We start from the raw sequence: 26,650 nt of genomic DNA, 5'->3' as shown, positions 1-26,650 counted from the left end.
GACGACCGCTCCTTAAGCACGCACTGCACTCCAGGAGCTGCGCCGCGGGTCTGACGTACCTTACTCCAGGTTATCTTGGAGGAGGTACTGTGCCCGTCCCTGTCTACCAAGGAGGGAAACCGAGGTTCAGAGAGCGTAAGTCACGTGCTCAAGGCCCCAGAGCCAGTGAGTGGTACCGTCGGATGCACACCCAAGTCTGTGTGCCAGCAAAACTCGAAGGCCCCCGGCAGACGCAGCCCTGGGGCTCAGGCTGTGAATCCCGGTCCCTCAGATGCTGATTCTCATGCCCGCTCGGGTGCCTGTGTTCTGTTGTCTATAAACGTGCCTGCGGGCCTCTCACCCCGCCACGTGTGCTTGTCTGCCACAGAGCAAGGGGACGCCGCAGCGCCCACCCCAGAGCAAGTGGAGAAGCTGAAGGAGGTGGCGGGCTTCCCCGAGGACGGCGCCAGCCCCGAGCGCCTGGCTGTGCTGGCCTTCCTCTACTTGTACCTGTCCATCGGCCGGAAGCAGAGGTGCGCGCGCGGGGCGGGGGCGGGGGGGTGCGCGCGTGGTCTGCGGGAGGTGTGCGCGTGGCCTCGGGCAGGGTGCGCGCGTGGTCCGGGCCCAGAGCCAGATTCCCGCATCTGCCACGTGAATTCTCCCGGGCCACGTCCACAGAGGCAGCCCTGCTCCCCATCCCGCAGCCTCCAGGGAAACTCTGTGACGAGCAAAGTGGAGCCTGTGTCCGCTCCACCCCTTAAGAGAGGATCTGGGCTATCTGTCGTCAGGAAGGCCACCTCCCAGAGGACAGCGGTGCCGTTGAGGCCATGTCGTATGGTGATGGAGAGTCGGACCGTGTTGGTCAGACCCCATGGCAGCCGCTTACCAGCTTCCTTGAGGTTCTTACCCTTCCTGGGCCTCAGTGTCCTCCTCTGTAAAATGGGGGTAGTCATAGTACCTACCTCGTAGGTTTCTTGTGAGGGTGAGTGAGTTTATCTATCTAACGTGCGTGACACAGAGCCTGGCACACAGCTTGAGAAATAGGAGCCATTAATATTCTCCTAAGAAAACTATTGGAGGGTTAGAAATATTATATATGAAATGAGCCTGTCTCTGGAACTAGCCCACAGTGATTTTCACTGTGATTTTTTTTTTTGGGGGGGGGGATCCCAGGCCCACAGGGAAAGCCTCAAGGGGTAGCCTTTTACTGAGACAGCAGATGCTGGCTGAGTGGGCCCTGGGGGCCAGGCACGGTGCGGAGGGCACATTCATAAATGTCTCAATTCTTACTCTCCACCGTGGGATTTTCAACTTGAGTAAGGGGCACATCCCTTTCTGGGAAGGGGTGCACATTTCCGGAACCTCCTGATGTGAGTGGGGTGGGCGTGTGTAGTTTGAAAAGCGATATAATTTTATATGTGGCAAACAGCAGAATTATTTAATTGAAAATACAGAACATGAAGTTTAACAGTCCTTGCTTGGGGGAAATACAACAGGGGAAGCATTCTGTGAACACACAGTGCGCCTAGAGGGGGCAGCAGTGGAGAAAGGCGGTCATCAAGGGGAGCGAGGAACGGCTTCCGTGGGTGGCCCGGGGAAGCTTCCCAGTGGAAAGGACGTTTGAGAAGGGTTTTGCAGGATGGGTAGGAATTTGCCTGGGGGAGGAAGAGGCACAAAGCTATCCCGGGCAGGGATACAGAGAAGGGCCATGGGAGAGCCTCGCCTGTGCAGGGAACGGGAAGGAATTTAGAGAAACGGTTGGTGGGTCATAAGGGTATGTTATGCTTTAAATTATTCTGGTACCTGTTTCCAAGCTATGTGATTCACCACAACTTCCTGCCCATCCCGCAGGGCCACTTTTGGGGTTGGCAAATGTCCCCAAGTTCAGAAACCTAGGCCAGGCCCTGCCAATGTCCAGTCCTGGGCCTCGGCCGCTAGCTCGACGTTGGCACCTCACCGCCCTTCCAGAGACTCACGCTCCGCACCCCACTGTGTTTCAGCGCCCTGCCCAGCCTGGACATCACGGTGTGGTCACAGCTGCCCACGGGGGCCGGCCTGGGCTCCAGCGCCGCCTACTCTGTGTGTATGGCCACCGCTCTCCTGACTGCGTGCGAGGAGATCCCAAACCCACGGAAGGACGGGGAGTCCGCCAGCAGGTAATCACGGACCTCGCCCCGGTCACTGTCCTTCCTGGGCGCCACGACCCGAGCATGGGTTCTCTGTCAGAGGACTCCCCGCCAGAGGTGTCACGTGGCCCTTGTACAGATGAGGAAGCTGAGGCACGGAGGCCAGAGGGCAGGCCCAGCCTACGCAGCTAGGGACAGTAGACTGAGACTTGCACCGGGGCGGTCTGAAGCCAGAGCCTGACCTCTTTGCCCCTTTGCTAAGCCACTTCAGTTCCCCCACCCCTCACCTCCACCTTGCCTCTTTGGGGTTCAAGAACCCACGGTGTGGCAGAAAGAACCTGAGCCCAGACTTAGGGAGTCGTTGGGCCCACTTCTGCCATTGACTCACTGTGGGACCTTGGCCATAGCCGTTGTACCCCTCTGGACCCCTGCGTCTCTTCGTAGGAGTCCTTGACCTCGTTCTACCGAGAGGGCGTTGCCTCTGCTGTTCCCACTGTGAGTCAGTGAGGCTTGTCGGGACTGTGTCGCCGGCCGCCATGTCTGTTGGGGGAACACACCTTGAGAAGCCACCCCAAGCACCGAGGTGATGCGGTGTGTCCTGGGCCCTGCCCCGGGAGTGGTGCCAGTCCCAAATCCAGCCTGGCAGCTTCTTGGTGAGGCCTGTCCCTGGGCCCCCGGGGCTCAGGGGGGCCCTCCCACTGGGCGGCCTTGGGTACCCAACACGTACTGTGTCGGGGGACTGCTGGCCACTTCTATCCCCCAGGGCAGCTGGTGGGAGAGAAAGCTGCTCTGGCCGTGCCGGGTGCCAGGATGGACGTGGCCGTGTGTGTCCTCCCAGAGCGGTGCTCCCGTGCCCTCCACACCCGCTGCAGGGGCCTGCGGCTGAGGACCTCTTTCCTCCTCCAGAACTTGGCTTTGAATTGAGGTTTCCTTCCTCTGCCCTGAAAATGCCATGCTTTTCTGATAGGCCGGTTCCCGCCAGGTGCCCTGTCAGGGCCAATGATTGCTCTTCTGACACACGGAGGTTAAAATACTGTTGAATTCAGACTAAGCCCCAAGGTCCCTTTGATTTTCGTGGTCACAGCAGATTGGGGGGCTCTCAGTGGGATGTGTCTATCAGCATTCCTCAGACTCGTTTTGGATGGTTCCTGTGCGTGGAGAGAAGTTGGGGCGGGGGGCAGGTAGAGGCTGCTTTTGTCAGGGGAAGAATCCAGAAGGTAATGAGAGACGCACAGGTAGGTAACACAAGGTGATGGTTTTCAGGAATTTCGGTAAGGTTTGACTGTTAACTCGCTGCAGGCCGTTGAGACACCCCTTCTACTCTCGGGGCTCTGTTTCCTCATCTGGAAGTGACGGGCCACACCTGATGGGCCTTTGGGGTCCCTCCAGCCTTGACGTTTGGTGATCCTGTGATACGATGGTGCTCGTTAGCGTGTGCTAATCACTAGTTGAAACCTAGATCAGTGAAGGCCTGCTGGCCCTGGGTTCCCCGAATACACTTGTACGTATGGGCCAGCAGACCAGCTCTGCCGTTCGCAAGGCGTGGGTGACTCATGAGCGTGTGAGGGGGTGGGGGGGGACACTCTTTCCCACGTGGCTTCCTGACAACCAGCTCTGCCGTCTCCCCTGAAGACCCAGTCTTTCCTTCCCAGGACCTTTGGTGAGAGCAGGCCCCAACTCCTGCCCTGGCCCCAGCATTTCCAAATCCTACAGAACTAGAATCCAGTCTCCTATGAAGAGGGGGTTAGAAATCTGAGCCCCCGTAGGATGAACGGTACACAGAATGGGAGGGAGACTCGCTTTTGTGGAGAGGGCCAGGTCCTGGGCTGGGTCCAGCGGCCCCTTTGCCCCATCGCTCATTCACTTTGCAGTTCCTGGAAAGGGCCAGTTCTTGTCCAGTTCCAGGTGCTACGTAGCCTCGGTCTGGAATGCTCTCCTCACATGTCTTACCTTACTGACCCTCCCCTTGTCCCTCAGGCCCTCCCCTTTCCCGATGAGGTGCGCCCCTTCCACCCCGCATCGCATCTCCTGGGGGTTGTAGTTGAATGCTGATTGCTTCTGGGCATCCCCTCCCCGTGAGACGCCAAGCCTCGAGCAGTCAGGGGCCGTGTCTGGTTCCCCTACCGTGAGCTTAGTCACAGGCACATCGTAGAGGCTCAGCAAATATTGGAAGGTGAGGGCATCTTGTTGGCACCTTAAAGCTCGGTCGTTGGCTGCTTGGGCCCCAGGCAACGGATGTGGAGCTGATGTAGCAGTGAATAGCCCCGGAAGCTGCTTTACCCACCTGAGCCTCAGCTTCCTCTTCTGTACGAGAGGGATAGTAACTGTACTTTCCCTGTAGGGTTTCTGTGGGGATGACAGGAGGCGGCCGTTTGAGAAAGGCTACAGCAGAGTGCTCGGCACTTGGTGATAGCGTTGAGCCTCTCAGCCACCCTGTGAGTGGCGGGGCCATCACGTCCTCATTTGGCCAGTGAGAAAAGAGGCTCAGAGGGGGCGATGGCCTTGCCCAAGGCCCCACAGCAAATGAGCGCTGGACCAGGCTTGGAGCGAATCCAGGAGCCGTGATCCCAGGCAACCTTTTTCCAGAGCCCAAACTGTTTCCCGGGCATTTTACAAAGCGTTTGTGTGTTCGTATCTCACACGTCCTCAGTGAGGGAGACACGATTACCCGTGTTTTACAGCTGAGAAAACAGGGTCGGAGGCGAAGCCATGGCTCGGGGATGCCCAGAGAGCGGCAGGGCAGCCCGCTGCTTGCTCCACAGCTCTGCCCTGGAGTCCCAGCATTCTTGGGGCTGTGGCACCCCCTGTTTCATGGGGGCAGGGCGTCCGCAGAAAGGAAACAAAAGCTGAGAGAAAGGGGCGGGGGGTGGGCTGACTGGATTCCTTGTTCACTACTCATGGGCTTGGGGTCTGCTCACTCAAACTGTGAGTGAGCCCACACCTCTCCCGAGCAAGGCAGCGTGGCCGCGTGCTTAGGAAAGATCCAGAGACGGCCCGCGCACACTTGACCCACTGAGGGTGTTTGGGGCACCTGGAATCCACGTTCCTGACAGCTGGGCTTTGGGAAGAGTCACACATCTAGTCACACGTCTGCTCACTCGTCCTCACGGCAGGCTGGATTCCAGAGCAGGTGCGGACGCAGGGGTCTGTGACAGTGGTAACTACTGCCCGCCGCTTGCCGACGCCGTGCCAGGCACTTCGCCAGCGCTCGATGCACCTGCAGCTAGCCTTGGACGGGCGTGACCATTGTACAGATGAGGACAGTGGGGCTCAGACAGGTTAGGGAACAGGCCCGGAGCCCCTCAGCTGCTAGGACCGTGTGCATCTAAAGCTAGTCTCCTTCCTCTGTGCCGGGTGGGAGGGCTGCAGAGGAAGGGAAGGTCAGCACGCTCTGTAGTGGAGAGGTTCCAGGCTGTTCTTCTGTTTCTGCATTCGAGAGCCCAAGCCCCTTTGACTTTTTTTGGTCTCCACCAAGCTTAACCTGCGGATCCTTCCCCCTGCTGCCTTTGGTGACCCTGGTCCCCCACTCTTCTCCGAGGTACAGACGAACTCCTGTGTCTTCTCCAGGTGGACCGGGGAGGATTTGGAGTTAATTAACAAGTGGGCCTTCCAGGGAGAGAGAATGATTCATGGGAACCCCTCCGGAGTGGACAACGCTGTCAGCACCTGGGGTAGGGGCTGCCTCAGGCTTGTTTTCTCTATTTTTATTATTTTATAAATTCTTAGGACCATAGTAAATGCCCACGCTCTGTTGGTTTGAATGAACGAAACCAGCGGATTCTGAGGAAAATAGTCTTTTCCTGTTCGGTGGGGGTGGGATGGGAGAGATTTCAGGGTCCTGCCGCACACCTCCTGAATCTAATCTCGGGGGGTGTCTGGGGGGTCGGAGTGGGGCCTGGGAAGCCAAGGTTTCAGGGAGCTCCCCAGGAGGGTCCCTGGGGTAAAGGTGCAGAGCCAGAGCTCTAGAGTTTGGTGGCCACACCAGCTGGGCTCCCCTCGGGTCAGGACCCTGGCTTCTGGGACCTGGCCACGGTCCTGGGCTCACCTTCACTACATGGCCTGTGGCATGAGGCTGGGCAGCCTGGAGGGCGGGCGAGCCCTTGTGCCCTCCTGGGCCTTGTGTAACTACAACTGGGATGACTAGTGATGGGGTTCCGTCTGCTTCCTGGATGGGGCAGCGCTCTCACCCCCACCTCAAGCCCAGCTTCCCTGCCAAGAGGCCAAGGTACGTAGCTTTTCCTCCAGCTCTGACCCACTGCCTTTTCTCTTTAGGAGGAGTGGTCCGATTCCAGCAAGGCAAGATCTCCTCCCTGAAGAGGTAATTCTGGGGCAGAGCAGCGGCTCCTGGCACGGTTATGGCAACGCGTCCGGTGTGGGGGGCTCTACCTCGTGGTCGGACGCATGTGGGCCGCGTGTCCCCGGGCTTTCTCTCCCCTCCCTCGTGAGGCCCTCACAGGCCTGTTCTTACCTTCTGTGCTGCGGCTCTTAGATCGCCCAGAGCTTAGAGGGAGAAGTCATGCATGGCTGTGCTGCTCACCTTCCAGAGAGCAGCTGCTCCCCCAGGCCCTGGCTTCTCATTTAATTCTTCCGCTCGTGTATTCATTTAACAAACAAGAATCGATGTCTTCCTGTGTTCCTGATGACACTGTACTAGGGTCTAGGGCTATAAAAATGAGTCTCGGAGGCAGTTTTGGCAGGGTCGGGGGCGGGAATGGGGGTGGGGTAGGGGAAGGGCCGGCAGACATGGGCAGGAGGCCGCCGCAGGCAAACGTGAGAGGTGCCACACTGAGGCCCTCGGGGCAGAGGCAGGGCTGATGCTGGTGGGAGGCTTCGAGCAGGGGTGACATGTGACAACTTTTCACCCCGTTTCACATGTTCCTTGACCGCCTCCCCCTGGAGGAATTGGGATTACAAACGCACGTGTTAAAATAGAACATTCTCTGTTCCCTTTGGACTTAGAGTGGACATGCACGGGGCAGATGGGAGCGGGTGCTTCTTGGCAGTTTCTTGAGCCCTCGGTCAAGTCGGGTGCTTCGACCTGCACCTCTGGCATCTTCCTGCCTCAGCTCTCTTGTCTTCCAAGAGCCAAGCCTGCCTTTCCGAGCCTTGACATGAGGGTTTCTTTACCTTGGGGCCATAGACATCATGGACTGGATAATTCTTTCTGGCGGGGGGCTGCCCTCCGCAGCGTGTTTTGGATATTTAGAAGCATCCCTGAGCTCCACCCACAAGATGCCAGTAGCACCTCCCCCATCTCCCAGCTGTGACAACCGGAAATGTCTCTAGACATTGCCGCCTGTCTCCCGGAGGGCAAACCACCCAGGATGACAGCCTCCACCGTGCACAGACGAGGAAGCAGAGCCATTGAGGAGCGTGGGACCAGCCCGCTGGGGGCCTGGATGGGGCCGGCTCTGCCAGGTAGACTGACGCCCGGTGCAGCGACAGCAGGAGTCCGCGCGGGACTCAAGCTGCCAGGGCTGGGCCTGCCCACAGGGTTCCCCGTCCTCACGACTGTCATCCTCAGAACAAAGGCTCCAGAGAGTACAGAAGCTTCTGTGCCTGACCGTGAGGGGTGTCATACGTCGGGCTACGGATCTGGGGGTGCTTCATGGGGGCTGTGGCATCTCGTTCAGGGTTTCCTGAGAGCTAGTTGTATCCTAAGCACCAGGGATAGAAAACCCGCTAACGTGTGGCGTGGGCACATGCACGTTCTACTGGAGCGAAGTCAAGAGATGAGTGATAAAGGGCTTTCCAGGTGGGGGGAGGCAGGGGGCGAGGCCCTGAGGCGTGTTCGGTGGCCAGCTGGTGGTAGCGTGGTGGACGGAGGCAAAGCCCAGCTCTGCCACTCGCAAGCCGGCTGCTCTTGACGGAGTCGCTTTTCCTGGTTTATATAATGATCCTGACCTGAAACCAGAAACGGTCTCTGTAGAGTGCCTTGCCTTCCGCCCGCTAAATTTAATTCCACCGATGTTAGTGAGCAGCTGCTGGGTGCTGGGTGCTGGGGCCTCGGCAGTGAGGACAAGTCCCACCTTCACAGAACTCACATTTTGTGGGAGGAGACAGCCAACACACAGCTCCGTAAGAGCGTGTCAGGCAGTTGGGTGGATAACCAGGGGAGCCTCCAATGAAATGACATTTGAGCAGGGACCTGAAGGAAAACACGAGAGTGAGTCCTAGAGCTGTCGAGGACAGAGGACAGGGATGGGTCCCTGGCAGAGGAAATGCAAGGGCAAAGGCCCTGGGGCCGGGGTGTGCCTGGCATGTTGAGCAGCAAGTAGGAGGCCAGGATGGCCGGGTGGAGCCACCGGGGGAGGGCAGAGAGGAGATAAGATTGAGGAGTTAGCCAGGCCTAGCAGCACAAGCACTTACAGGGCAGAGCCTGGGTGGCGGTGTCTAGTTGCCCCAGGACCCTGGGGTTTTATGGGGCCGGTGGAGCTGGCAGCAAACCTGTTCGCAGAGGACTTGCCTAAGGAAGATGAAAACAAGGTATTCAAACTCCTCCCGCCCCAGTGGCCAGGAGCACAGAGCAGACCGACCTTCACTGCGGGCTGCGGGGCGCCACAGAGAGCAGATGGCGGATTCTCCAAGAAGCCGGGAGGCCAGACTCTGCATTAATCCCTCCGATGGCTTCAAGAGGAACCCTTTCTCCCCAGACCACGCATGGCGCTTCTCCATTAAAAACATGCATTGTTTGCGAAGTGGATCAAGATGCGGCCTCCCAGAACGCTGCCCTTTTGAGGAACGGCTTGTCTTTAAGGGGAAGAGAAAAGCCAAATAGAATGTTCATCTTTTGTAAAGTTAAAAAAAAAAAAAAGCCGGCCTCCAAGGCTGAGAATCGATATTAATTTCATGGGCTTCTGGGCGGTGAGATCAAGCAGGTTTCTGGCAGCCTTTCCCAGCCCGATTGGATTTTACAGTCTTGGGTTGTGAAAAGAAAAACGGATAAAGGTATCAAGGGGTCTGCCTGTCTCCAGCTGTCTTGCGCCAGAGCTCATCCAGACGCTCCATCCTCAGTGCCTGGCCCGCAGCACTCTGAAAGGCAGCTCAGGGATGACAAGAAAGGGCGCCCTGAGTCCCCAAAGATCACTACAGCACAATTGGGACTGTGACTCTAGGAGGCATTCTAAAGCTCAGGGGTTGGAGAGGGCAGCTTACTGTGACTGCCCTGGGCCCTCTGTTCTCTTCCCTGGGGCAGCCGAGCAGGGACGGATGACTCCCTCTAACCATCTCTGGCTGTGCCAGGGCAGCGGGTCTGGGAGCCATCAAGGCAGGGCAAGGGTGGGCCCCACCTGCACAAGCCTGCCCTCCCCTGCACCCCTGGGCTCACTGTGCCAGCCAACCTGGGCATCTTCCCTCCCTGCGTGCACCCCCTCTGCGTGACCCACCCCAGGTCCCTTTGCATTTCTTCCGAAATCTCTAGACCGTCCCACTCCAGCAAGCTCAGGTGGCCTACAGGACAGAACCTCCACCCCTTCTTGCACCCTTGGCTCTAGTGCCTTTGAACTCCTCTAACCCCGTGAACTTGGCGTGCTCTGCCAGCTCCAGGCTAAGCCAGGCCCGCTCGCATGTGCCTAGCCCGTAGTCGGTGCCCCACTGAAGTCAAGTGGGTACGTGACAAGCCAAAGGAAAGTGTCTGTCTGCCTGGGGGCTGGAGCGGAGTTGCAGCTGCGACTGGCAGCAGGAGCCCCCTGCTCCCCTCGCTTCCCCTCCAGCCCCTTGCTGTCCCCTTCCTGGGCCTCCACTTTCTCCTCTGTGTCAGGGTGGAGTGGCGTTTGGGATTGCCCCCAGCCCTGACACCGTGGCCCTTCTTCACCCCACAGGCCACCGGCTCTGAGGATCCTGCTGACCAACACTAAAGTCCCTCGCAGCACCGGGGCTCTCGTGGCCAGCGTCCGGAGCAGGCTGCTTAAGGTGCCTCCCGTTCCATTCCTGGGTGGGGTTCCGGCAGGGCCGCGGCAGCCCGGTCTGGGGGCTCGAGCTCGCTGTCTGCCCCATGGGTTAGTGGAGGGGCGGAATGGATGATGGGGACCGGGGGATGTGGTTTGGGCAGACGAGGTGCTGTGTGCCCCCCACCCCAGCTGGGGGGCAGGACAGGAAGCGTCAGACATGCTGGCTTGGCGATGAGAATCCCCCACTCATGTCAGGGGGCACCGGGCAAGGCAGATACCCGGTGGGAAGGAGAGGGGGTTTCCTCAGAGGTGGGGAGTGAGCCGTGGGGACACCTCTCTCTCCTCCCGTTGCCCGGCGGCTGTCCGGTGTCTGCCCGGCCCTAGGCCTCACGGGCCCTTGCTTCCTCTCCTTCCAGTTCCCTGAGATCGTGTCACCCCTGCTGACCTCCATCAACGCGATTTCGCTGGAGTGCGAGCGGATGCTGGGGGAGATGGCGGCGGCCCCGGCCCTGGAGCACTACCTCGTGCTGGAAGTAAGAGCCGGTCTGCAGGGTGCACGGCCTCGCGCACACCGCTGTCTGAGGCAGGGCTCCCCATCTGCACTCAGAAGCCCCAGAGCCAAAGCAGCGAGGCTGGGCCCAGGCCTGGGGTCCCGTGTGTGCAAAGGCCAGCAAGCATGCCTTCTTCTTAAGCCTTTTCCCGGATGGTTCAGAGCCGTGCAGAGAGCACATGCGAAGTGCAGAGGGCAGGGCCCAGCGCGTGCTAGGCATGGGCTAAGCACCAGGGGCCAGGTTTGGGTTCCTGCCCGTAAGGAGCAGTGGGATATTGCTGACACTGTCTTCCGTCGGTCCAGAAGCGATTTCTTGCTTGGCCACCTCTTTCCTGCTCTTCTTGCTAACTGCATTTGTTCCTTTGGTAACTGTTTATCACCGGCATGCTTTGGTTCAGAAATTTTTATCTATTTATGAGAGAGAGAGAGAGAGAGAAGGGGGAGGGGCAGACAGAGAGAGAGAGAGAGGGACAAGCAGACTCCACACTGAGTGCAGAGCCTGACAATGGGGCTTAATCCCACAACCCTGAGATCATGACCTGATCTCATGACCCTGAGCTGAAATCAAGAGTCTGACGTTTAACCGGCTGAGCCACCCAGGTGCCCCGGTTCGGATATATTCTAACACCATTCTTTCTTCATTGTTCCCCGAGCTGCTACCCTTTGCATAATTCCTGTGTAGAGGCTGAGACCTCACACCTTGCATTTGATCAGGTCCCGATCTGAACCCCAGCTTCACCCCTGCTGGTCTCACCGGAGCATCTTAAGAACGCAGCGAGGCCCAGTAGGTCACCATGCAGTCACCATGCCTGATGAGCCACCAGCTCAGTAAGCCAGAGGACGCAGGCTCATCTGCAGACACGGTCCGGGTGGCCTGGCAAACATGGATCGACATCAAAGAGCCATTTGGCGCCCCTTGAAGAATCAGGGAATCAGGCAGGCCACGCTGGTGAGGCTGTGTGACAACACTCGGCAGGAGGGGCAGAACGGGGAGGTTTTGTGGTCTCCCATTTCTCCACAGTCCCCACCACTCCCTAACTGCTACCCCCAGCTGCCACGGGCTGCCTGGTGCCTCCCTGTCCCGCTGTACGCATTTGAGTCGGCAGCCCCTGTAGTGAACAGAAGCAGCTCTTAGGCCAAGGCTTTTCACAGATGATTTCTCCCTTGATCTCTGCAGTCACCTGCCTGGGAAGTAGATATGCTGTGCCCATTTTACAGATATAAAAACCAAGGCTTATAGAGCAACTTTCTCCAAGGCTCACCAACCAGTGAGTGGCCATGCCAGGCGTCAAACTGGCTGACTTGCTTGTCTCTTTAGCCAACAGCTCTTGAACGAGCACCTACCTGGGCCAGGGGCAGTGACCCTCCTTTGTTTCTGTGCTTTTGCTCCCATTTCCATAGCTGTCTGCCTCCAGTCCCCCAGCATTTGCCTTGCTGGCTTCAATTCCTTTCACGTAGAAAGGAGGGAACACAGTCCTCCTGAGTAGGAAATTAATAATGATAGAGTACTGCCTAAAATATACCCTGTTGAGCCCCTGGAGAATGCCACAGAACAGCACGTTGATTATACATTGTGTATATTTTTGGCTGTGGCAGCCGCTGAAATGTGCAGCTCAGCTCCTGGACAGCTTTGTGCTCAAACCAGCGAGCTGTTCTCCTGTGTCACAACCTGTCATCCGATCCTTGACAGATTTTGGATCAGAATGTGACAGGTGTCTGAAACCTGCCTCGGCAACGTGACACCTGGCGCTGAGGCGCAGAGAGCAGCCCCCAGAAGTTTTCCCTCACATCCAGCCCTTGGGGCTGGGGAAAGGCACCCCGGGGCTGCCACCGGGCCATCACGCCTGTCTGCTCATTTGTCAGAAGTGCTGGGGGGTGGGAGGCGGGCTGCAGGGGAGGGCTGACCCGAGCCCGCCTGACAGCCCAGGGCAGGAGAACCAGGTGGGTCTCAGCAGACGACTCGGTGATTGGCAACCCTCCCGGCGCACAGGCGCTCCCTGTTCCCTGGAGCAGAGCCGCGGGCTGTCAAGCCACACGCCACAAGAAGTAGGTGGCAGCCGGAACACCAGGGGCGCTCTTGGAGGCAAGGTAGACGTGAGCTTTGCATCGGGCAGACCCGGCTTCCAGGGCTGGCTCAGTACCTTGCCAGCTCAGCGACCTTAGGCAAGTCATTTCCTCCCTGAGCCTTAGCATCCCCTTGAAATGAAGAGGATGGTGATGTGACCATGAAGTACTAATAGCTGACTGTCCCGAATCCCTCATCTCAGGCCAGGCACGATGCGGAAAACTCACCTCGTTCCATCCCCACGGCAATGAGGCAGAACCTCTTACGATGCCGGTTTTACAAGTGGGGGAACTGAGGCACAGGGTGAAAGCCCTCGCCCCAGAACCAGGAGGTCACGGAGCTGGGACTCAAACCCAGGCCCCCCTGACTCCAGATCCCACATTCTTAGCTTGCTCATCCTTAGAGCCCCAGCTCCTAGCACACTGCCCGGCCCAGTGAAGGTGTTTGGCAAACACCGGTGGAGTAAATGAAATGTTATAGGGGGCGCCTGGGCTGTGCTAGCTGTCAGTTCTGTTATTTCATCCACTTGTGTGCTGTTTGAACCTCAGAAGAGCAGGAATTTTGCTCAGAATCAAAGAAACCTGAAACACATTTAGCTCTTTCTTCCATTTGTGACCTTGTTAGGACAATAAACCAGTTCTTATTCTGAAAATATGGGCACCTGAGGCAGCTGTAGGATGGCATAGTACTTCAGACTTCTGCAGATGATAGGTACCCATCTCAACCAGGCTTTAACATAAAGGGAATTTTTTGGCTCATAACTGTGAAGACCCTCAAGAACAGCTTCAGGCATAGCTGGATCCAGGGGCCAAAACAACTCAGTCTGAAATCTCTCTCCATCTTCCATATAATCCCTGTCCACGTGCAGGGCAGCTAACTCTGGCAGCTTACCTTTGAAGTCAGCCAGTTAGCAGCTCCAGGGCAGAGGCAAGAGAAAACCCCGGGAGGGCTGTGGTTGGCCCAACCTGGGTCACAGGCCTATCCTTGACCAGTCACCATGGCCAGAGGCTTCTTTGGCCAGGCGTGGGACATGTGTTTGCCACCAGCTCCATCCCAGCCCCATGGGAAGTCCTGCAGGAAGGAGAGGTTCTTTGACCCGTGAAGAGGGACACGGTGTTAGCTTGTCTAAGCCATGTGCTGTCACAAACCGGTGGCTGTCACATGAATGGGGTGGGCACAGGACCTTGGCTTCAGGCACACCAGGTGGGAACAGATGGAACCTTCTCCTCCAGGAGCTCATCGACATGAACCAGCACCATCTGAATGCCCTCGGCGTGGGCCATGCCTCGCTGGACCAGCTCTGCCAGGTGACCATGGCCCATGGACTGCACAGCAAGCTCACTGGTGCAGGCGGCGGTGGCTGTGGCATCACACTCCTCAGGCCAGGTACCTGGGGGGTGGGCAGGGTTGCCAGCCGGGGCTCATACAAATGTTATACCTGGGCAATTCGCGTGGGAGGAGGAAGAAACCAGAGAACAGCCTCACCTCTGCTGTGTGGCCTTGGTCAAGTTAATTAACCTCTCTGGGTCTTTGTTGCTGTGTTGGTAAAATAAGGATGCTAACATCTATTTTATAAGATCGTTGTCTAGATTCAAGGAGAAAAGTGCATTTGGAACGCCTGGCATGGGGCTGGGCTGTGATAGGGGCTCATACTGTGGCGGCTGTCCCTCCCGCCTCCTTCCCTGCCAAGTCTCTCACAAGCTTGAGAAATAACCAGGACATTGTCATCACCTATCGTCAGCCTCACCCCCTCTCCCCCACTGTCATCTCTTGATGTGGCCAAGATGGGGACTGACCTTGCTACAGAACAAAGAGCTTTCTCTCCCCTTAGTGTCTGGGGGAAAGAGCAAGGCTGGGTAATGGTGCCCAGGGCTGGCGAGGGGCTCCTGGGGGTGCTCAGTCACCACACCTGTCCTCAGGACCGGGCCCTCAGGGCTCCCACCTCCACTGCCTTCCCTTTGCCCCTCCTTCTGGTCTTTCTCTCCCCTTCTTTACCTTCTCCTCCTTCCTCTTTTTGTCCCACCTTTCCCTGTTGCTTTGCAGTCAGCCCACAGTGGCCCCAGCCGCTCCCCTCACCCTCAGTGCGCTCCCAGGCGTCAGAAAGTCAGCACGGCCTACGGCAGACTTTGACCGTTGGCTTCTAGTTCAGGGTCAGTGACGATGATGAGAGAGAAGGCTTCTGGGGCGTGTCTGCTGTGCCAGGAGCCTTACCTGCATTCTCCCGTGAAAGCCTCACAGTGACCCTCGAGGGGTAGGTATTATTAGCCCCATTCCCAGATGAGGAGACTGAGACTCAGAGAAGGCAAGTCACTGGTCTGAGGCCCCATGGCTGATCCGTGACAAGACCTGGTCCATGTGACTCGGGAGCCCATGATTTTAACTGTTGCTCCATAACCACCCCCCCCCCCACTCCTGAGGGTGCAAGGCTTGGTCCCGGGCCTTTTCCAGGATGAACGATCCCTAAGGGAGCGGACGATTGTGGGGTGACCTGCTGCTTTCCCTCCCCCCAGATCTGGAGCAGCCGGAGGTAGAGGCCATGAAGCAGGCTCTGACTGACTGCGGGTTTGACTGCTGGGAAACCAGCATCGGGGCCCCCGGCGTCTCCGTCCACTCGGCCGCCTCCCTGGATGCCCCCGTGCGGCAAGCCCTGGATGGTCTCTGAGAGGAGCCCGCGCCACTGCAGCCCCAAGAAGCCCCTTCCTGGAGTATTCTGGGTTCCGGAGTCGGCTTCCGTGCTGGCCAGTGGGCCCCCAGCCTCTGTGCACCAGCCTTCCCAGTGGCCGCACCCCTCCGTCCCAGCGGTGCCACCTGGAACCTGCAGTGGGCTGGGGTCCCCGGAAGACCCGGTCTGTGCTCTGCCTTCTCTTGAGCCGCCCGGGGAAGTGGGGCCATGTGGGGTCCTCTGAGATGTGAGGGGCTTCCTTCCTGTCCTCCCTGAAGCTCCCACATACCCATCTGCTTTGGGCCTCTGCGCCTTCTCAAACCCTCTGCCCACTTGGTTGGATGCTCGGGTGCAGTGTGCCTTCTCCCTCCCTCTGCCTCTGCCCTTCCACCTGTCTCTCAGGGCTCGGCCCCTCCCACCTCCTCCAGGAAGCCTTCCCTGACTCCTGGCAGGATGACCCTCATTCTACCTTCCACCTTGCACGCCCCGTGTGTTTGAACCAGTTAGCACTTGGCGTGCTCTGCTCTTCTCTCCAGCTAGACTGTGGGCTCCCCAGGGGTTGTCTGGGTAGTAGTCTTTGCCTTCTGCCCTCCCATCCGAGGGTTGGCTGAAGGCATGGTCCATGTACCCAGTTTCTTCCAGTCTGTACCCACAGGACTTGCAGAAAAGATGGCAGAGGGGAAATAAAAAGTAAACCAGGGCTTCCCTCGGAGCCCAGAAAGAAGGATGGTAGTCTGATACAGTCTGCAGCCCGCCGGTGCCTGCCTCCTCTGTCCCTTCTCCGGCCACTTTCCCCGTGGAGCTCTTAGGGAGTTGAAGGAAAGAAGGGCTTTGGTTCACTCGGTTTTGTGTCTCAGGGACACAATGGGGTTTTCCCAGATGGCCCTCAGTCCTCCCGCACAATTCCTACCTGCTTTTCCAGAAAGCGGAGTTTTAAGCTTCCTGGCTCCTGGAGTTGTGAGCACTCATGACTTCACAGACTTTTGTGAGCCTTGGAAACAAAAACCTATAGGTTCTGGAATCTTCCTTTCTTTCTGAAATTCACTGGGTGGGGGGAAAAAAGATTCAAGTGCTTGTAACCCGGTGCCTGGCACCTACCTGGCCCTATTTGAACCTTTTATTACCAGTCAAAGCTGTACATCAAAAAGCCCCCGTAGCTAGCACATTGCCGCGGGGAGCTCCAGCAGCCGGGGACCTGCGGGGTGGGCTCACAAGAAGGTGGGGGCTGGGCAGGGAGTTCAGGATGGGGTTTAAATGGCCCTGCGCTTCTGCCCTTGGCCACTAGGGGGCAGCGGGTGCCTTTCCAGGGTCTTCACAGGGAGGGTGAGTTGGGAGCTGGCCCGAAGAGCAGAATCTGAGCTCTACACCGCCCACCCCTGCCGGCCGTGCCAGGCATCCCGGGCTGTGCCTGGGCTCACTGCCAGAGACTCCCAGCATCGCTGATGGGGGTTGCTTGCTTCTCTTCAAAACACAAATAACGCATAAAACAATGATGTTAATACTGAGCTCTTAACCATGCACTGGGCACTCTTGTAAGCACTGTAGACCCATCATCTCTTTTCATCTGCCCCGGGCTTGGAGAACAGTTGCTAGTCTCAGCCCCATTTTATAGATCGGGAAACTGAAGCTCAGAGAGGTTGAGTAATTCAGCCAAGGCCACACAGCTAAGCCACATCAGAGGCAGCACTACAGCACCTGGCCTCAGCCCCCCGCCCCCCCCCCCCCCCGCGTACTTCTACCTGGACACAGGTTCGTGCGATTCTTGCTGCTTTCCATGCTTGGGCTCGTTATTTCCTCTGGATTCCGATGTACTTGGTTAGAGTGGGGCCGGGGCCTGGGTATTTTCCAAAGTTGCCCACACAGTTTGAATAAGCAGCTGGGACCTAAGGTGCTTTCTCGGGGATGCTGGTTGACAGCGTTTCCACACTGCAGGAGGCCAGCCTGGGAGCTCCCCAGGGGCTCCCAGAGATGCCCATAGCAGGTGTCCAGGGTCCTTGAGACCCTCCCTCTTTCTCACTCCCGGGCGGCTGTGTGTGTCTCTCCGTGAAGCAGCCACCTGCAAGCCTCGGCCAGGACAGCCTCACCCCAGCCACCATATGGGCCTGGCAGCGCCCACCCCTGGCCAACGATCTCTTGCATGGCGTTAGCAGACAGTTTGCATTTGCAGGGAGTGTCCCCCCTTCTTGCCTGGGGTTCTCACTCCCAGCTGCACATCAAAACCACCCTGGAATGCCTGCCTCACCCCCCACGTGTTCTGATTGAACTCATCTCAGCGGGACGCAGTCCTGGGTAGTTTTCAAAAGCTCCCAGGTGCTTCTTCTAATGCGGGGCCAGGGCTGAGGACCCTGAACTAGATGACCCCAAAGGTCAGTTAAGCTCCGCCCCGGCTTCCGGTCCCCTCTACCACCCATTAGCCACGTGACCTCAGCCTGGCCAGTCCACCTCGGGCGGCCACAGACTCCTCCCTGGAAGGTGGAAAAACTAGTAATCCCCACCCGAGAGAGGTGAGTGAGTGAGAAAGTGCACGTGAAGCCCGCGGCTCGGTGCGGGGCACCCAGCAGGTGCTCGTAAATGAGCTGCGTGATACCCGGCCCAGTGGGCCGCAAGCCCGCGGGCCTCCCAGAGCTCAGAAGTTTCGGAGCGGTGCGCAGAGCCGGTTAGAAGCACCCAGCCCAGTTTGTGCAGACCCCCTAGATTGAGACCCCGGGGGTCGCTGCTGGAGAAACAGCCACCTTTCCAGCCTCGCTCCTGGCTCCCTCCCTGAGGAGGGGGTCACAGAAGCCCCGGCGCCTGCTCTGCCAGCCAGAGATGGGCAATTTCTCAAGTCAGCATTTGGACTGCTCCCAGCGTCTGCAGCCCACTGTGGATTTAACACCCGCCCTCACAGCCTCAAGTTCGCCATTTCCCCGGGCTGGCAGAGGTCTCACGTGGCGAGACAGGCAACAAATATTGTGACTCACGGCAGATAGAGTAGCTGCTGTGGTTTGCACCCGTGTGCTCTCTGTCGGGGAGGATTTGCTCCCCGCGGACGGATGGACGGACAGATTGACAGACGGCTGGCAGCCTGTGGAGGTAGGGAGCTGGCGGCAGGTCAGCGCGCCCAGGCGGGCCCCATCCTGCCATCCCAGTGTGCTTGGGCCAGTCCCTTTGCCCAGGGGTTAAGCCTACGATATGTCTACACCCTAATTCCCAGGCCATAGTTACATTTCCCCCTAATTGTCGCCCAAACTCCCAGAATCCTCTTTAGGACCATACATGTGGCTGTTACCACCCTAAATTCTCTCTCTCGCTCTCTCTTTTTTAAAAGATATTGTCAGAGAGAGAGAGTGCACAAGCAGGAGGAGCAGCAGGCAGAGGGAGAAGCAGGCTCCTGATGCAGGGCTCGATCCCAGGACTCTGGGATCATGACCTGAGTGGAAGGCAGACACCTAACCGACTGAGCCACTCAGGCATGCCCCTAAATTCTCTTTTAGTCTACACAGCAGCCCTTTTTTCTCCGTTACACAGCCTACTACTCAAGAGACCCAGCCCGTTATCCCGCAGATATGTCCCATTGACTGGGTTCATCGTTCAGTCAACCCCCTCCTGGTGCTCGGTCAGGTCCGCTAACAGCCGACCTTCCAGAGCACCTGCCCCACGCCCAGCACGGCGCCTCGTGCTTCGTAGGCCTTACCCCTGCGAACCTGCTCAGTTCAGTGAAATAGGTATCATTCTCCCCATTCTGTTGATGAGTGAACTGAGGCCCACAAGGCAAGCAAGCGACAGAGTAGAATTTGAATCCAGGTGTTTGTGACTTCAGAGCCTTGTCCTTAGTGACTCTTCTGCACTGTCCCCAGGAGATGACCAGGGACGTCCCAAAGCCCCCTCTCCAATCCCCGCCTAATCGTCATAGCTGAGTGGTCACTTCCACCCCAGAGGTGCCGGCTCAGCTCACCCCTCCTGCCCCCTTGGCCATCCTTGCTGCCCATACCTTGGACCCCCGTGGCCCTGCCAACACTGCAAACAGGCCAAGTGACTGCACTGCCTCTCTCGGAACTGCCCACAGCCCTGTGAACCCCGACACTGGGTTGAACAGGTGCCGCACCCCTGTGTCTTCTCCACGCAGAAGCAGACAAGGGCCCGTGTCTCCACTGTCACCCAGAGAACGTCTAACTACGATTAGAATCCAAAAGCGTCAGGGTTAGGGGGACCCTTGGAGATCACACAGTCCAGTGTCTCATTTGCTGTGATGGGGAACAGAGGCCCGGAGGGGACAAAAGACCTGCCTAAGGTCACCCAGTGGGCCACCTTTTGGTTTTCTCCTCACAGCTGAGGTAGCACGGCACTTGGAATCCAGAGACCTGTCTCAGGGCCTAGCTTCTATCCCTGCTGACTTCGTGGCCTGGGGCAGGGGCTTCCCTCTGGGCCTCAGTTTCCTCGAATGTAAAATGCCAGGCAGTGTGCTCAACCCCTCCGATGATAATCATAGCTCTGGTGCAGGTGGGGTAGGACCCCAGTCCCTTATCTGAACCCGTGGGGCCATGCGACTTTGGAACTCCGACTTTGCGGTTTTAGGGGATAGACTGCCCGGGTTCCATCTCTCAGGGCCCCTGGGGCAACACCACTCCAGAGCCTGCAGCGAAAGGTGTGAAGAGGAAAGATCGTAGGGAATAGGTCAGCCCAGGTTGCTTGCGCGGCCAGGTGACCTTAGGTGCCAAGCTTCTGGGCTTTCAAGCATCTTGGAATTGTGGGCCTGGGTAAATTCTCCCATTTTGCAGAGAAGCAGACCCGCACTCCCTCAGGGAGAAGTTCAGTGACTCGCCCAAGGCCTCGGACCTGAGAGGGGTGAAGCCCGGCCTTGAACCCCATCCGACAGGCTGGATACACCTCCCTCACTGCGGAGTCTGCCCAGACCTGTCTTTGTCTGGTCGGAGTGACAGGGCTGTGCACCTGCCAGCCAGCGGGGGCTCAGATGTGCCCCTGCATGGTGCAGGCTGAGGGCCAGGGCCGCTGGGCCCCGGGTACGCTGGCTCAAGCTAGTAAATCACATCAGAGTCGGTCAGTCCTACTTTTTTCAAGTCTGTAATGTGACAAACCGACTGCAGAAAATGGGCCAGTGGGGCCCTGGGGTGGAGAGGGGGCGGTCTGCTTCTTCCTGCAAACCGAGGAGGGGCGGGGCAGGAATTGGGGAGCCACAGCCTGAGGGAGAGAGAAAGGCCCTTCCCTGTCCTCCTGGGCCACCCCCAACCCCCTCTTAGCAGTGGGGAGAAGGGGGAAGGTCCGAATGCCCCCATTGTCACCACCCTCGTGGGCTAACAGAGTGGGGGAGCTGCCTAATGACACAGACCGGGGAAGAGAGGAGAATTGGACTCTTTTTTACAGGCTGCCCTGCCAAACCCCTCCCCGGCTCGGGAGATGAACTGAGTCTGTTCTCATACAGTGTTTTAAATCTGATAACGAAAACATCCATTTCGAGGCATTTGCATAATGCACTGGCTGAGGCCGAGGTGTCACCTGAATGCTGATGGGGGCACTGGGCTGAACCTGGCCTCTCTGGGCCCCTGAGCCTCCTCCCTGCCTGGGGACAAAGGAGCTGCCCTCCTCCCCACCGGGCCTGGCCCTGAGCTCCCGGATGTTCTCATTCAGCAAACGCTAAATGTGCACCTGCTAGCTGCCAGGACGGGGGCGGAGCTCTGGGGAAGCCAGGTGGCTGGTAGGGCTGCCTAGGTGACCCCAGGGCACCCCGGCCTGTGCCTCTGGGTGCCTTCACACCCATTCCCTCCACCTATACCCCCAGCAAGCCTGTGAGGAAAGTGTGGGGAGCCCCGTTTTACAAGAAACTGAGGCTGGGGTTGGGAGTGGTTGGCGGGGGGCGTCCTGCCCCAAGCCACGAAGTCAGCAAGGGCAGAAGCTTGTCCTGATAGGTCTCTGGGTTCCAAATGCACTGCTCATCCTCTGACACCCCGGCTGTGAAGAGAAAACCAAAAGGCAGCTTGCTGTGGGAACTTAGGCAGGTATCTTGCCCTCTCTGGGCCTTGGTCACCCCATCCATGGAGTGCCCTCCTGTGCCAGCAGCTCTGCCATCGTGCCCTCATTTCCTCTTGCCAGTGATCACTATTTTGTGTCTCTGGGGTCAGGGAGGCCTGGCCTTGTCCTGTGGCCGATCACCTGTAGCTGTGGGACTTGGGCTGGCCACACCCCCTCTCTGAGCCCAGGGTTCCTTGCCTGCGCAGTGGAGATGCCGGGCAGCAATGCACATTACGTGGAGCCTGGAGCCTGGTGCATCCAGTGAGCGGGAGCTGCTGTCATCATCCGAGATGGGGGAAACTGAGGCTTGGAGTAGGGACATGACTGCCTGGAGGCAGCCAAGCTGCGATTGGAACCCAGTAGCTTCTGGCTACAGAGCCCAGGCTTCTTCCACTTTCCTTGCCAGGCGAGGCCAGGTTTTCCAGTCTGTTTCCGGAGACACAGGATTGGCAGAACTCGGGGTGAGGAGGTAGGTTCGGCTGAATGGCCTCACACTCCGTGGTCCCCAAGATCAGTGATCGTCACGGGTCTGGGAGTTTGAAGATGTGGGCTCTGGAGGAAGAGGCTCCCCTTGGACCAAGCACCTGCCTTCTGTTACCAGGACAGGAGCCCCATTTCCTCTGTGCCCCCTTTGACTTTCACAGGGCAGGGGCGGCTCCTCACTGCAGCCGGGCTGGAGGTGGGGAGCACGTGTAAAGGCCCTCTCGTCGGCCCACGTTAGCGCCCCTTGGTGCATGTGGCTGACCTTGTCGTTGGTGGGTGTAGACTGGGAGGGCATTTACCCCAGGTTCCCATGTCCTGACTCTCTGAGGCAGGTCCACCATTTGAGAGGGGGTGTCCTTCCATCGAGAGCATTCTCCGATAGAGCTGAAGGACCTCCGCTCTGTAGATGGGGAACCAGAGGTGCAGAAGAATGGTGAGCCACCCATGGTCATGAAGCGTGTCTGTGGCAGAGCTGGGACCTGAACCCAGGCCTCATGACTGTCTGAGGGCGCTGGTTTGAGATGGAGCATTCCAGTGGCCAGAGCTACAGACATGTCCTTGCTTGCCCTAGGAGAGGCTAGGACCCCAGAGCCGGCTCCCAGGAGGGCTGACAGCACACGCACAGATACAGGAGTCTAAATGGGCTTTGATGGGGAACAGAGAGGGGAGGCATGGTGGGCCAGAGTCAGGACCCCCTCTCTCCCCATCTGCCTCACGTGGTTGAAGAACACACTGTCCACAAGTTGGGAGATTTCTGAAATGCTGTGTGACATAGACAAGTGGCTTCCCCTCTCTGGGCCTTGGTTTCCTCTCATTCCTGAAGATATTTCCAGCCCCATGAAAAGTGCCCTGGAGTTTTCCACCTACCCCTCAGCACCCCTCCGGGGAACCCTACCCACTGGGCGGCCACACGCCTGCAAACCTCCAGGGCCCAGGCCGGTGACATGGTTGGTGGGATCAGGCTGGGGGGGGCGGCGGAGAATGTGGTGCCCCCACCCCAAGCTCCAGCCGTTCGTTGCTCTGTGGGTGGTGGACCCACTGTGGTCCAACCAGTTTTTAAAGAGCATTCAGAATCTAGATTTTTGGATAAAATACCCTGTTTTTAAAATACTGTCAACCAATAAAGAAAAACCAATTACAAGAAAAACTCAAATGGCCAAACCAGGCTCTTCTTCTGCCGACGGAAGACCGCCCGGGGTTGAGACCTCTTTCAGAGACCGTCTCCCCCTGGCTTTGGAGAGTGAGCTCGGGAGTGGGGGCACCACCTGTGGGAGGGCACCCTGCCTCCAGTGGAATCTGATTACCCCTTGGCACCCCCATGAAATGGCAGGCGGGCGGGGGCGCCAGAGGTTGGGTTGAGAGCTCTTCCCCGGGAGGCACAGATGGTATTTTTTTTTTTTTATCAGAGTCAGCACTGGCTTCTTTCTGTTCTGATGAATAGATTCTAAAGAGGCAGTGACATTATTCGAGATAACAGAGGGAACAGAAAAAGGGTCAGCAATGGAGAGAAAATGGCAGAGCCAGCAGATAAAGGGGAGGCCGGAGGGGGTGGAGTGCCCTGGCTGGGGTGCCCCCACCAGCCCCCCTCCCTGCAGCGGGGGGCTGGAGTGCAGCCCGGACAGAGCAGGGGAGGCCCAGCCAGCTGCTCCCGCCTGCTCGCCCCGCATCCCGCCTCCGTGGCCCGGCTGCCCATTCCGCCTTTTCAATTCGATTCAATTAGGCCTCCCCGCTCGGAAGCTTGTCTCCTCTGATATCCAGTTTAACTGACAGGGGATTAGAGCTGTTTGTATTACACACACACTCTCAGGCCGCTAAACCTCCGGCAGAGCCCAGGGACCTGGGTTATTTATGGAGCCCGAAGTACCGTTCCTCTTAGACCTGCTTCCTTTGGCGGGGGGGTGTCACTGGGGGCCCTGGTGTCTGCTGCACAGCCCCCACCCCCACCCCACCCAGACCCCTCCACTCCAGGCCTGGGCAGTGGAGAGAAAGAGCCCAGACAGAACTGGATCGGCATCCCAGCTCTGTCGCTTGCTGGCTGTGTGGCCTTGGACAAGCACCTTCACCTCTCTGAGCCTCAGACAACCAGCTCACCAGGTGATCTGTGGGGCTTAAGGCAAGTAACAGGTGTCGGGCACGGAGCACGGGGCCTGCTTATTCACTCTGTGCATTGCCTCAACATTGAGTGACACCTCGTGCCAGGCGCTGGTCTGAGTCCCCAAGGAAGTCAGTCTGAAGGGGCCAAGCAGACCCCGTGCCTCCCTTCAGGAAGCGTACATTCCAGGGCAGGAGATAGGAAACAAACAGACTCGCGGGGCTACGTGAGTCCATGTAGGGAGTGCTGGGCACATGACAGCAGAGACGGTGACCATGACAAGGCTAATGCCACCACAGGGCTTTGCCCCTGCTGTTCCCTCTGCCGGGAACGTGCCGGCCACCTCCCATCTCGGCCTTTGATTTATTTCCAATTGTGCAGGCACTTATTGGGACGTCACCTGTCACCCCAAGAAACCGCCAGCCCCCTGAGGGCGGGTGTCCCCGCTGTCTTGCTCACTGCTGTCTCCCCAAGTCTAACACAGTGCCTGGCACATAAAAGCTGAAGGTTTTCTGAATGAATGAATGAATGAATGAATGAGGAGAAGGAAAGTAGCCAGGAAGTGGCCCCTCTTGCCTGCAGTACCGATGGCTACCCTGCTCTGCTGTGAGGGGCGTGGGGGGGCGCGGCACTTGGCTGGCCCGGCCTTCCAGAGGGGTTTGCTGGGTTTGGGAAAGGCTGGGGGTTGGGATCTTGTCGGAAAGGGGTGGGGTACTTCCTTTCTTATCTTCTCTTCACTCAAAGGGCCAGAAGGGCCTCCACAGACCTTCCCTCTCCGGAGGCCAGGGCACTGGTGAGACAAATAGCATTTCTAAAGTCCTTTGAAGTGCTGGGCTGGAAGGCCCCAGGCGTAGGAAATGTCCTCATTGTTGGGGAAGGGGGTGATGCTGCCAGCACCTGTCTGCGCCCCCTTCCTCACTCCATTTACCAGACTTTGGGGGCCCCTGGCCCCGGGGCAGTGCAGGTCTGGCCTTTTATCAAATTCGGGGCAATAAAATCACAGCCGTCACTTCCTGCACACGTTCCTCACGTCAGGCTTGTGCTTTTCATTCTCAACACGGTTCTCTGTGGTGGGCATAGTCCCCATTCTCCAGAACAGAAAACCGAGGGGCGCCTGGGTGGCACAGCGGTTGAGCGTCTGCCTTCGGCTCAGGGCGTGATCCCGGCGTTATGGGATCAAGCCCCACATCAGGCTCCTCCGCTATGAGCCTGCTTCTTCCTCTCCCACTCCCCCTGCTTGTGTTCCCTCTCTCGCTGGCTGTCTCTATCCTGTCGAATAAATAAATAAAATCTTTTAAAAAAAAAAAAAAGAACAGAAAACCGAGGCTCTGAGTTGTGGTGGGGTGTGCCCAATGTCACCCAACCGGGCAGGATGGGAGCTGGGGTGGAGCCCAAGACTGAGGTTGGACACCTGCTCGTCCATCTGACTGCTGCGTACCAGGCACCTTCTTGTGCTTTGACGCCTGACATGCTGAGGAGTGGGTATTCTGTCCCCCCGTCTGCAGAGGGGAAACCAAGGCTCAGAGAGGTGAAATGTGTGGGCCTCAGCCTCACAGCCTGTTCGAGGCAGAACCAGGTGGAAATAGGTCCACCCGACTCCAAATTCAGTTTGTAGTCTCTGCCCTGCACTCTCCTCCTCAGCTCAGATGCCCAGATTGTTCAGTGTATTAGGCCCTGAGTGGGCGATGAGGGCTTCAGATCGATGGAGCAGCAGTTGTTGAGTCCTTCAAGAGCCCCTGAAGTATGACACAGTCCATGCTGGTATGGGAGGTGTCATCCAGTTGGGAGGGTAACATATTAATATGTAAAGAGTTATAAGAATTAAATGACAAGTAGTTGCAGGAATTAAATTACAAACACTCTCACAAGGGTGAATGTATGATTCACCGATTTAACTGATTCTGAGGAGTTGGTTAGGGAAGCTAGCCTTGAAGGACACACAGATTTTGGAAAGGGAAGTCCACGTGATATCTTAGAATTACAATGAATCAATCATTAAATGACAATAACCATTAATAATCATTATAATTAGGCTCCAAGTTACAGGTCTTACTGTTCCCATTTCACAGCTAAAGACGCTGAGGCTCAGAAAGATGAAGCGATGTGCCCAAGACCAGCCAGGCGGTAAGTGGAACTCGAGCCCAGACCCTCTGACCTCAAAGCCAGCTTCTCTCCCTCAACCCTGGGTAATATTACAGGATGTCACAGGCAAGAGGCTGCCCAGGTCTAAATGGCTGGGCTAACATTGCTTCCCAGAGTGAGCTTCTTGGTCAAGGAAGCCAGTGCACATACTACCTAAGTTCAAACCATGTGCTGGGCCCTGGGGTCCCAGGGGTGAACGAGACCCCTCCCTGCCTTCCAGGGCTCACAGGGCAGAGCCAGATAAACAAACTGGCAATGACAATAAAGAGCAGCATGAGTTATCATGGGAGCCCGGGAAGGGGTGGTACACATCCCAGCTGGTGTGTGGGAAGGGGATCATGGAGGGCTTCCTGGAGGAGGAGGTGCCAGGCAGTATTTTGGCTGAGCTGAGAGGTGAGGGAGGGCATTCCTGGCAGCAAAGACACTGAGTTGAGCAGTGCTGGAGCACGCGCAGAGAAGCCACATGTGGTTCGGTGTTCAGATGGCACCTGGAGCCAACACAAGGCAAGGTTTATCTTGAGGGCGCTGGGAGCCAGGGCGGGAATTAGGCACAGGAAGGCAGGTCGCTGCTGTGCTTTAGAAAGTGGTCTGGCTGTGGCATGATGGATGGAGAGGTGAGAGACAGCAATGTCTGGAAGGGGCCAGTGGCCTTTGAG

General features: G+C 57.7%; 1 protein-coding gene across 3 annotated transcripts in view; it reads left to right on the top strand.

Annotated features, from left to right (window-relative positions):
- MVK (mevalonate kinase) overlaps positions 1-26,220 on the top strand; it is a 30,840-nt gene extending 4,620 nt beyond the window's left edge. The window contains exons 4-11 of one of the 3 annotated variants that reach the window (XM_087857258.1): positions 368-512; positions 1,980-2,135; positions 5,673-5,776; positions 6,378-6,423; positions 9,926-10,016; positions 10,411-10,527; positions 13,842-13,995; positions 25,922-26,220. In XM_087857258.1, coding sequence (XP_087713384.1) covers positions 368-512; positions 1,980-2,135; positions 5,673-5,776; positions 6,378-6,423; positions 9,926-10,016; positions 10,411-10,527; positions 13,842-13,995; positions 25,922-25,980 — 872 coding nt within the window. In that variant the 3' untranslated portion in view covers positions 25,981-26,220. Of the gene's footprint in view, positions 1-367; positions 513-1,979; positions 2,136-5,649; positions 5,777-6,377; positions 6,424-9,925; positions 10,017-10,410; positions 10,528-13,841; positions 13,996-15,119; positions 15,412-25,921 lie in introns of those variants that run through there. The other 2 variants (XM_045791478.2, XM_087857260.1) reach the window with 2 other exon arrangements.
- Positions 26,221-26,650: the final 430 nt, after the last annotated feature.

The sequence above is a fragment of the Ursus americanus genome, chromosome 30 (genome assembly GCF_024610735.1).
Source record: "Ursus americanus isolate L20-20 chromosome 30, mUrsAme1.1.p, whole genome shotgun sequence".
In the NCBI taxonomy this organism is placed as follows: domain Eukaryota; kingdom Metazoa; phylum Chordata; class Mammalia; order Carnivora; family Ursidae; genus Ursus; species Ursus americanus.
Note: the sequence above shows the minus strand (reverse complement) of the source record. Positions and strands in the feature narration are given on the sequence as shown.